This window comes from Populus alba, chromosome 5, assembly GCF_005239225.2.
Source record: "Populus alba chromosome 5, ASM523922v2, whole genome shotgun sequence".
Classification (NCBI taxonomy): domain Eukaryota; kingdom Viridiplantae; phylum Streptophyta; class Magnoliopsida; order Malpighiales; family Salicaceae; genus Populus; species Populus alba.
This window is the reverse complement of record NC_133288.1, coordinates 9,959,632-9,971,458: the sequence shown is the minus strand read 5'-3', so window position 1 is coordinate 9,971,458 and position 11,827 is coordinate 9,959,632. Positions and strand designations below refer to the sequence as shown.

General features: G+C 35.3%; 1 protein-coding gene across 4 annotated transcripts; it reads left to right on the top strand.

The window, feature by feature from the left end:
• Positions 1-2,044: 2,044 nt before the first annotated feature.
• LOC118030037 (U-box domain-containing protein 5) lies at positions 2,045-9,527 on the top strand. Of its 4 annotated transcripts, none has more exons than XR_004684252.2 (7): positions 2,045-2,723; positions 3,702-3,778; positions 4,285-4,470; positions 4,848-4,955; positions 5,405-6,570; positions 7,025-7,959; positions 9,095-9,527. XR_004684252.2 is itself a non-coding variant. In XM_035034065.2 (6 exons), exons 2-6 carry the CDS (start codon positions 3,722-3,724, stop codon positions 7,788-7,790), a joined length of 2,283 nt encoding a protein of 760 aa, XP_034889956.1. In that variant the 5' UTR covers positions 2,045-2,723; positions 3,702-3,721; the 3' UTR covers positions 7,791-8,247. The 4 variants fall into 4 exon arrangements, 1 of the variants encoding a protein (XP_034889956.1); XR_004684253.2 differs by having other exon boundaries at positions 9,021-9,527; XR_004684254.2 differs by having other exon boundaries at positions 9,013-9,527.
• The last annotated feature ends 2,300 nt before the right edge of the window (positions 9,528-11,827 follow it).

Here is an 11,827-nt window from a genome sequence, read left to right as displayed (position 1 = left end):
CATTTGTAAAAAATATATTGTCAAATTTTAATCTTTGAATTTTTTAGCCTCCTCAACCAACTTCTAGCTATTTTCTAAGCGTTTTGATATCCTCTTCTCACTGTTATTATTTTTCTGGATTTTTTTTTTGTTTTTAGTTCAAATATTTTTTGATTTTTTTGAAGAGAAAAGTGAATTTGGAAAATAACAAAAAAAAAAAAAGTTATGACAATTGTTTATGACTTTATCTAGATTATCAAACCTTCGATACTAAACATGGCTGCAATCTTCATTTTCATTGCCTGGCAATCTCCTCTTTTCCATGGATGTTATTTCCATTACAATGGAGCATATTGCATCTCCAACTATTTTTGGCATCTATTTACTTTACTTTTATCTCCACGTGTGAGCTACAAGCAGCCTAAAGTTGCCCGCGGCTTCGAAAGTTACCCGTGGCGGAGCCGCGGACAATTAATCTAGTTACTTTCTACTACGTGTTTCGGTTACTCGGCACTAATTATGCTATAGATATTTCCACCTCGATCTTAACTTTTTTTTCCTCGTGTTGCAAAGTCTTTTGAGGCAGACCCTACACCCGAAATCAAATCACTTCTTCCTTGTGAGGTTCTGGTTTTGCTTTCTGACCAAGCACTTGAACACTTCCTTGTCAATAATGTCAAGAAAATGTAACAAAAAAATAATAATAAAATACTGGCAAGGATAACATGGTGTGTTGGTGTAGTTACCTGCATACGATTTGACATGAAAGGAATCCACATTAATCGAAAGGCTCCACGATGAAAAATTGCAGTATAGTTTCGCATTGGCTAGGCCTAACGGGCTTGAGAGTATATTTGACAGTGCGATAATAATTACTTTTTTAAATAAATTTTTATATTAATAATATTTTTTTTTATTTTTTAAAAATTATTTTTAATATTAACACATTAAAAAGATTTAAAATATATAAACTGTATTAAATTTTAGTAAATTTGTTTTTTTAATTTTACAGGAATACTGTTTCAACCACGTTTTTAAATGCACTCTGAATATGCTGCAAGCCCATAAACCTAATGTTTATTATTTAATTAGTGTTGTTTTATTTTCTGGTTTTTATTTGAAATTATGAAAATAGTTTTAGGAATTTAGAAATAAAGAATAATGATAGAAGAACTAACAATTAAAGTCATGGGTGATAAAACTTGGGGAATCTTTTGAAAACATTTTTTAATTAAAGAAAACTAAAAATTCTAAAAATTTTCTTGAAATAATTGAAAGGATCCAAAGGGGAAAACAAGGAAAAAGACATTATTACCCATTAATGAAAATTAGCACGCGTTTGATAGGACTATTAATTTCTCAAGATAGTCTGCGCGTGGAGCCATGAATGTCAGCCTCTCCTGGCCATTATCAGTTTATCACAATTCACAGCCATACCTACCCCAGGCATCCAAATCTCTTTTTAATTACCAAATATTTTAAAGTGGGGCCATCATTCAATAACTTTACTCATTACAATCCGACGGTCAAGGATCATCAAAGCCATGAGAAGAAGCTATAGCCACGTTCGTTCTTAATGGTTATACAATGCTAGAAAGGCAAACCAAAGTAGCAAAACCCCTCGAAGATTCCTTTTAGTTTAATGGCACAATTTTGTCCCTCTACACTCAATTCAATCTTAATCTTGGTCCCTTTACTCTTATTCGTCCAAATATCATCACCTCCTCTCTACTTTGCAATCATTTGGTCCTTCCATCTATCTTGTACATTTAAGCTTCTGCATATATTTCAAGAATTAACTCCATGGTACATCATATGTGGCCCTTAATGGCGTGATCTATAAGAATCTTTATTATTGAACCAAATAGTTACAGAATAGAGAGTTGAAGGATAAGGAAAAGTAAAGGGATTGGACTAAAGAAACATTTGAGAGTTGAGGAACCAAATGTAATGTTAACTTTTTTGACTGTTATTCATGGCCAGACATGAAAGAAAACCTGATCCAACTGACTAGTCTTGTTCAACTTTGTAAATTGCCCAGCAAATATTGCTGGTTGACCTGTCTCTCTCATTGGTTCTATAAAGTCTTAACAATGAGATAGACGACTATTTCGTTATTTTGTGCACGGACTTGGTTGCCCTGAGAATCTAACTATTTATAAGCTTTAGTGTTCAAAAGCGTACTTCATTTTCACTGTAATTATGCCGAGTTTCTTTGTGGGGTTTCTTTGTTTTTGTGTTATCTTCTTGTTTTGAAGCTAAAGTTCAAAACTTTGTAACAGAATTGTTACCTCTTCTCTTGCTTTGCTTTTTAAGGGAAAATCCAATTCTGAGCTATGCTCGCTCTTTCTTTCTTTTATTAGTTAAGGAAACATCGCGGGGTTGAGTTTTTTCAATCACTAGTAGTTATCAAGGAAGTGGGAAGTGGGTTTTGATGAATAAGAATTCTTTGTGGGATGTTAACCTTCATCAACATGTGCTGCTTTTAAATATTGCTGCCTTTTTCTTTGCTTCTTTACTCCAGGGCTGCAAGGAGGCTACTTTGGCTACTTGAATTCTGCTTGTAATTCAAGGTGCTCTAAAGATACTGTTAGAATTGTGTATGTTGTCAAGGCAAGTTTATCGGAGGGAAATTTTGGGGTTTATTAGAATTGGCCATTTTGCTTATTGGGATTAACTGGTGGTTCGACTTTATCAGCAAAGGAAGGAGCTTTTTATATCTGTTGTGGTTTCCAAATCACTAGGTGAGTCTCTCTCTCTCTCTGTTTATTTAGTCATTGCAGTGTTACTATGATGGGTTAAACAAAATATTCCCTTTTCTTCGAAGTTGTGTGCCCGGGAGAACATCAATGCATTATTCAACTGTAATTCTAATGATGAAGTTTTTATCATGGACAATCATGCTATTCGGTTGATGGATTCTTTGTGGTTTAAAAAAGGGCATGTCTCATAGTCTGATAACTAATCCAAAACCTACTGAGATAGATTCCTGCCTAACCAAGATGTAACACTTTAACTCCTAGGCCATGGTTAATGAGGAGTGATATGAGTTGTTTGGGGGTGGGGGGCTTGTGTGATTGGAACTCACAGCAATCCTGGAAGAAAGGGGGAGTGCAGAAGATGATGGACATGTTACGGTTCCGCTTATGAGACTGTTCAGATACTAGATTCACTAAAGTTGACACATGAAGCTTTGGGGTGGAAATAGAAATCTTGAACCTAGACATCCCATAATACATATGCTATACAAGAATTCTAATCCGTTGCAAGCAGTCTTAACTCTTCACTATTAAATTGAGATGATTAAGCTAGTCCAGCTCTGCCAGAGCCGCTACAGATTTCCAGTAATTGCCTCTTTGCCATCTTGTTTATTGTGGTCTTGTTTTATGCACAAGTTGAAATATGCTTGTGCAAATCATATCTAAGCTTTATTGTTAACTTTGGTAATCTATGGGCATGAAGTTGTTTCTTTAAGCACTGGGAACGTGGTCACCCTCCATCCTTGCTTTTACATCAGTGCATTTAGGTTTTGGATAAGCATTGAATCCCGGTTGCTAATTGCTAGACTTATGCTGTTGATATTTGTTTTTTACAGTTGGCGATTACATTCTGCTTTTTGATCTTGTAAATATTGTATTTTTTAGGTTATGCATTTAGAATTTATCCTTATACTCTTATGCATTATAGAAATGATGCTTAAGCTCAGATTATGCATTGTGCAGATCCAGCATACTCCCTTTGCATGGGAACCGATGCTGCTGAAGTAGTGGAGACACTGCCATTTCCTTATTCCTTCAAGGTACCTATGAGCCAAGGCCTGATTTTCTGCTACAGTTGGAATTGTTTGCTTCAATTACACAGTTATATTGTACTGGCAGTATCATCATTTCTTATAGATTATCCCGGACACATTTTCAGTGATGCCTTTTCATATATTTAGCATCTAATTATGTACTAATAAAAAAATTAGTATATATCTAAGTAAATTTTGTGCATCCATTGTCCATCACACAAATTTTTGTGTATGCAGCCAGTTCGCTTGTGACATTTTTGTGGTGAAAGTACACTATTTCTTTTTCTTTGCCATTTTGACTGGGTAAATTTCGTTCAATTGAGTTGAGAAGTATATGGAAATAGCCTTAGTGTTTATTAAGAGAATAATCAACGATGGTTGGTAAAATCCTAATATTTTAGCAAAGAAGTCCTTGTTGTGTTTATTATGTCTTTCTACATTTTCTAAGCGTTTTTTCTCTCTGATTATTCAACTCCATTTTCTAGATAAATCAATGTACTTTATGCTTTCAGGTGCATCACTCCATGTGTACAGAGTTGATGAAGTTGGTCGATAGAGTTTCAAAAAAATTTCCAGAAATTGAAGCAGCTCGACCTCGATGCTCGTCAGGAATACAGGCACTATGCTTGTTAGACAAAGCACTTGAGAAAGCCAGGCAACATCTTCAGTACTGTTGCGACTCTAGCAAACTATATTTGGTTGGTATCCTTTATTGATTTCAGATGAAGAAAGTGTATGTAATAAGAATATCATCAACAATAATGCCCGCCACACACCCACACACCCCAACCTACACATACTGGTTATTCTGGGATCCCTTGGATCTGGTGATTTGTTGTCTCAGCATTTTGTTATATTCATGTGAGCTAACATTTTTGTATAAAAATGAATCATATGTTTGCACTTTGGATGAATATTTAATCTTTCTGCAGTAAATGATGAAATTAACAGCGTTTTGTTGTTGTTTGTTTTATCAACCTTTCTATTTCCTGATCTGTTAAATTAACACCCATTTAGAGAAAGACCTAATAAAACAATCCATTTAAAGATAATTTCTGGTCTGCATTACTTTCAGGCAATAACGGGGGATGCTATTGTCTCAAAATGTCAAAGATTAAGGAACTTGTTGGAACGGGTTTTAGCCCAATTGCAAACAATGGTTCCAATAATGTTGGCTGCCGAGGTTTGTCACATTACAGCCTCCAGGGCTTCCCTTCGCTTTTTATCTTTTTTCTTGTCTCAACTAGATGGTGATGTGGATGATAACATGGTCCATGAGAAAACTATAAAACCTTCAGCAACTCTTTAGCTATATTGACTGTAATATGTAATTATTCCTGTTCCCTGATTCTTTTCTCTTTTTTTTTTTTTTCAATTTTCGCTCGTGTTGCATAGTAATTCAGAGTCGGTGACTAAGCTGGCTGCTTATTACTTGCTCTTCTGAAATAAGGACATGGTTTTTCCTTAAAACAGTCACTGGCATGATCTGATTGGTGATTGCTTAAATTTTGAGATGCAAGCACGTGAAGAAGAATTCAATAACTTATTTCCAAGTCACCTGCTTCGATCTAGTTATTAAATCTCTTGTCTCTTTGTTGTTCTATAGGGTTGATAAGTGGTTGTTCTTTGCAGATATCTCAAATTATTGATGATCTTAGGGCAGCAATGTTTATGCCGGATTCATCTGTAGAAGAGGCTGGTAAAGCCATGCGTGAATTGCTCCAGCAGGGCAATTTAGGATCTCAGTATATGGTGAATTCTGAAATCAAGGCTATTCAACTTGCAGCTTCGAGACTGCATATTACATCTCGAAAGGCCATACTGATAGAGAAAAGATCTATTAAGAAGCAGCTAGATAAGGATGGTGGCAATAAACCCAGAAAAAAGAGTATCTTAAATTACCTTATGTTTCTATTGAAGAAGCATGGAAACTTACTCATTGAAGAGCAAACAGAGACTCCCAAAGCTCAGCATGAAGGATTATTTTTACAGAAGAACCCCAGTGATACTTCTTTCCATCGACAATACAATCAGGTAGAGTCTTGTGTAGGATGTGAGCAGAATGAGACTCAAACTGACATGCTTAGTAGAGCTACACCCCCTGAAGAGTTTAAGTGTCCTATATCTATGAGAGTGATGTACGATCCTGTTGTTATTGCTTCTGGACAAACATTTGAAAGGATGTGGATACAGAAGTGGTTTGATGAGGGTTATGATACATGCCCAAAAACCAAAGTGAAATTAGCTCATTGTGCATTGACTCCAAACACAAACATTAAAGACCTAATATCAAAGTGGTGTGTGAAGTATGGAATCACTATTCATGACCCAAGCATTCAAGCATTGAGGTTATTGGACATTTCTATTAATTCGATCGCTAGTTTAAGCAGTTCCATAGATGATCTAAACCTTCCACTGGATATTAGCAATATATCCCTGGGGTCTTTAGATGCTAGTTACAGTTCAGATGCTTCACGATCTAAGGTTGCAAATGGGTCAAATTTGATTTTGGTACAGGAAAATGATTATTCCTATGAATGCCATTCTTATACGAATATGAATCAGCAAGACTTGAAGTTTCTGTCTGGACTTGCTGAGCTTTCCTGGGATTCTCAATGCAAGATGGTTGAAGATGTCAAGGGCTGTTTGCTGTGTAATGATCAAGTTTGTCCTTCTCTATCATCTGAGAATTTTGTCGAACCTCTATTTAGATTCCTAAGAGATGCACGTGAACAACAAGATATAGGAGCTCAGAGAGTTGGATTTCAGTTGTTGCTTTCATTTGTCAGCAAAAACAGGTAATTTATTCTCTTTGTGGTACTAGTTACAGGAATTCTTCAATTGTTTATGGTGTCTTGACCTATTTATCTGCTATCTACCCTTATACTGTATGAATGGTATTCTATATTGCCCAAGCCTTAGCTGAAGGATGGTAGGACAATCGCTGATGTAAAAAAAAGTCACTTGATCTATTTAATCTTATATTTCTAATAAATTTAGAAATTATCTGCTCTAGGATGTATAGAAAATGACTTGTTAATACTTTCTCATTGAAAACTTCGCTTTAAATTGGGCAGGATCATGCTCTGATGTAACAGATAATTGTTTCCACCAAAGCATTGCATGACATTTGACAAGCTAAACGCTACAATAGTTCTTTTAATTCTCTTTGTTGATACAAGTCTAGTTCATGCTTCTCTTATACGAGGATCTATGGCTAGTAGTTTCATTGCTAGGTTTTGCTTATTGCAGAAGTGGAATATCATACTTGCATGAAGAGGCCTTTAATCTGCTGTCATCATTCCTTGATTCTGAAGTAATTGAAGAGGTTTTTGCCATATTTGAAGTGCTGTCAGGCTACCCATATTGCAGATCTAAAATCACTGCATGTGGTGCTCTTGTTTCTATCCGAAAGATGCTGGACTCCCATAACAAAGAATTCCAAGAACTGGCCATTAAAATTCTACATAATTTGTCCTCAAACAATGATATTTGTTCCCAAATTGCATCTATGGAGTGCATCCCAAAATTGGTTCCTTTGATGAAGGATGGTAATCTTTCAAGATATTCTATAGTTCTATTAAGAAATTTGTGTGATCTTGAAGTGGCTAGGGTTTCTGTTGCTGAGACAAATGGTTGTATTGCTTCTATTGCTGAGCTACTTGAGAGTGGTAGTCGGGAGGAACAAGAGCATGCAGTGGCCATTCTGCTTTTGTTATGCTCTCAGCGTCTTCAATATTGCCAGCTGGTGATGGATGAAGGTGTTATCCCTTCCCTTGTTGATATATCTATCAATGGAACTGACAAAGGGAGAGCAAGTGCTTTGGAATTGCTTCGGCAGTTAAGAGACATCGAATATGATAATGATCAAGAAAGCTTTTGCTCTGATCTTGTTACTGATAGAAATGCTGACCACCAAACAAGAGAAAAGAAGTCATCTCCCAAGACATCTGGATTTTTCAAGAATTTATCAGTGTTCCCTGTACGCAGTTCTGTTGCATCAAAAAAGAAGAGATGACACTTCAAACCACTCCCTTTTCTGATCTTTTGGGATTCAGAATCCTTTTTAATGTCAAATATAGAATCAACCTTGGCAGTTTTCCATTTCTCATACCTTGTGGTGCTACTCTTCTTGTCTGGAATGGAATTGCAATAGCATCAAACTGAAGATATTTTATGTTTAATTGGTAAGGGTTTTGTTTCTCTCAAATGCTCTAATTCCCAGCATGCAGAGTTCATTAGGTCTGATTTCCTAAGCTGTATTTGCTGCCATGTTCCTGCTGTATAGTCAATACCAATGTATAGTTTTGCTTGATGTTGTTAGGAAATCAAAATGATAATGTGTATAGACCTATTATCCATGTATGATAATGTGTATTCTTTAGTCTTGTTTGATATGCTGTTAGGAAGTTGATTTTGATTTCTGAAATTCAAGCTAAATTTATCTATGAATGACAATTTTAATTCTTGCTGCCTCCCATCTTTTTATTCTACAAATTCATGAAGTTTTGTCAGTCTCTGGCCAACAAGACCATATTCCTGTAATTATCTGTCAATTGCATTTCCCTCATGTTTTATTCTTGTTGATTTCATTTCAATCCATCATCCGCATTATCTTGTGCAAATGAGTAGCTGTTAAGAGCCTACACTGGTGTTTTTATTTAGAGAAAATTCAAAGTGGAAGAATTTTTATTACTTTCTTGATTGTATTTGAAATATCTGTTGACCATTACAAAATCTGTTAGACTCCACTCTTATGCATTTCTATTGACGTGTTTAGTTTGGGATCTAGCTTTAATGCTTTTATGTCCCATACAATAACCTAATGCTGCAAATTCCAACAGACGATGCATATAGTTTTATGCCCAGGTGCAACTGATTTGCCTTCTCATTGGGTAGGATCTTCTAGTTGCTTCTCAACTGCACACTGATTTATTATTTCATTTCACTATGGTTTGCATTTGCCCTTTTTCTGTTTCTAATTTAGGCATTATGTTTTTCTGGTGTTCTGGTTTCTTACTGACTCCGCATTCTAAACTTCACTAATCTTGTTCGCATCATAAAATGTTCTTTTTATGAGATTATTTCTATGTTCTGGGAACTGGTTGGATGGCAACCATTGATAGCTCTGTTGCTGTTTTTTTTTTTTTTTTTTCAAAGGCAATCAAAGCTGAGGTCAGTAGTGAATTAGTAACTGACTTTGCAAATATATATTTTTTTCATTTGCATGCTGAATTGAGGAATTTAGAAAGCTTGGTTGCCAAGTGTCAATCTCTGACAGGAAAGATTAATGAGGTTGCCGCTGTGTCTTGCTGATGGCAGTGCCTCAGGGATGGAGTTTTTTTCTTTGGTCTGATGTAATTAAATGCTGAAGTTCAGCAGTTAAAGGGAGAGGAGGTGATTACATGGAGTGTGTGATAGATCTTAAACTTGAACCTGGGACTGGAGCTCAGGCGTGAATTTGATCTGAACATTTGATAAATGAGCAGCAGCTTTGATGGCCGAAGCTGTTGGAGACACAAGCATATGAAGGTGGGTGGGGATTCTCCAAGGATCCAACACTCTGCCAACCCTTGGACTCATAACCCCATCACTTACCTTGATACCCATCATTTTAAAGATGCCTCAAGTTGTATTTATCTCAATAATATGAATTATATATTGAGGCCTTAGATCTCAATGCTATGTCTTTTTCATCTTATCTTGTGAGATATATATTGTAATGATTTTGTTAATCACCAACTTGTTTTAAATATTTTCCTCTTGGCCAATAGGAAAGCTTTAAGACAATGGTTAGCTGTTGATGGATAAAGTATTCTGTATAGAGGAGCCGTAAGAAGATGACCCATTGTAAAATCTCGTTAGAGGTTAAAACCCATGGAAAAGAGGGCTAGCAGGATGCTGGACCTAATTTTCTTAGTTCTAGTTATTTGCTAGACCTAAATGTTTTGTGCCAAACTCAACTTGTTTGGACTCGGCTATGTGCACGACGTGAGCACTTGTGGTTGCTAGACCTGATTTTTTTGGGTTCAATTACATGCTAGGACCAAACATTTGTGGGTCAAGTAAGATGCTTGACCTAACTCTTGTAGGCTCGACTGTATTTCAAACACAAACACTTTTGGGCTTGGTAAGATGTCAGGTCTAATTTTTTTGGGCTCGGCTTGGCACAAACGCTTGTGAGTTTGGCAAGATGCTATGCTTAGCTCTCTAGGGTTCGACTATGTGCTAAAACTAGTTGCCTTTGGATCTAGAGGGATGCTAGACTTGATATCCTTGGGTTATTATCTCCTTATGCTCTAGCTGTGTAAAATTCTTCAAAGAGCCGATTATATGTTTGTCAACATTAATGTTGATTATAAGGGTTGATCCCATCAACATTAATGTTGTGTATGAAATGATGTAAAGTTGTCTTTAATAGGTAAGTGATACTCTCATCATAATTAATGTCGTGTAAGAAGACACTTACATCAACCTGTAATGTTGATGTAAGGGATTTCCTCCACACTTGGGTGTGAAAGGAAAAGACTTTAGACCCCTCGAATAAAAAGAAGAAAGTTCAAGGTACATGGGTTAACGATCTATGTAAGTTCACAATCTTTACTCTCTTACAATATGTTCTCAGTATTTATCATGAACAAACTAAGAACAAACATTCTCATTCCTAGAATTTAATGTTCATTTACTACAACTCTTCACTATAAAGTCACTGATGTAATCACTATAGGGTTTTAAAATCTCATAAAAAAAAAGACTATTTTGTAGGGATCTAGGCTTTTGTCATCAACTTTTTAGGCTTTTAGTTATGGAGAAGAGAAGATTGATATAAATATGTAATCATATATTTCTAAACATTCAAAAACTCAAGTTCCTTAGAATATTGGATTCTGAAGGATCATCAACTATCATCTTCATTATGTAACTAATTTGGTCTTTTTTAGTTATCATCTATATTTTTCCTAACATTTGAATTACTACATAAATAGGAACCATTTAGGAAAAATCTAGCAATTATGGTAACCCTTAAGAATCAAAATTGCTTTTTCTTTAACCTCTTTTATGTGATGTGAATAAGATGTAGCTCCAATTCTTTTCATAAGATGTAAAATGGCTTGAATGACTGAATTGATGATTGCCATCTGCTTACATATTCTAGTTTAGTAGTCTCCTTGTGACCAACATTTATGTGTTTAACATAGAATAGTCTGGAAGAAAATTGTAACCCTTTTGTTTTGGAACTTAATAGTAATATTATCTTGTAGTCATAATGTCATCTTTGGAAAGTGTGATTTGAGTTACTGGGATAGGTAGTAAAGATTTGGTGTCATTTGTTTTCTGCTGGCCTATTTTGGCACAAATTGTCGGTGGGGCAGTTATTATTTTCTCATGATCTTATACATGCATGTATCTTTATCATGAAAAACAAAGATCTTTATCATTTGTAATTCATGTTTCTCTTGAGTCCTCCTTCATGATGTTCCAGGCCAATGTTCTCTTGTTCTCTTCTGGTGATCAAGATGTATTCTCAAATGATGAATTTTTAATGAAATGCAAGGCAGATCTTTTCTTTTCCTACTTTAGTATAATGGACTATTCCTCCCTAAGGAGCAAATCTCTCTCTCTTTCTCTCTTTGTGTTTTTCTTGGGGTTCATTACATAAATATATGTTGAATAACGATATCAAATTGCTAGTGATTTAAATGGCTTGCCATCGTTTTCTATAGAAGACCAGAAACTTGCATGACAAAGATTAAAATATATGTTTTATTAGTTATTATTATTATGAGCGACGTTTCAAGGGCTTGATTGATTCTCTTGTCTCTACTTGGCAGATTATTAACAAATTTACTATTATTTTTGTAATGAACATTACAAAACCATCACCAAACTAGTTTTATATTTGTTGACAACAACAATTATCCCTCATTTTATGTTGATGCACATGTCTTGGATTCAAATCCTCATTTACATACAATAAATAGATTTGCTCCATCTCGTATTTGTTATGAATAATTTGTCTAAAATCCAACGGAAAATAGATTTGTTCTCACTATA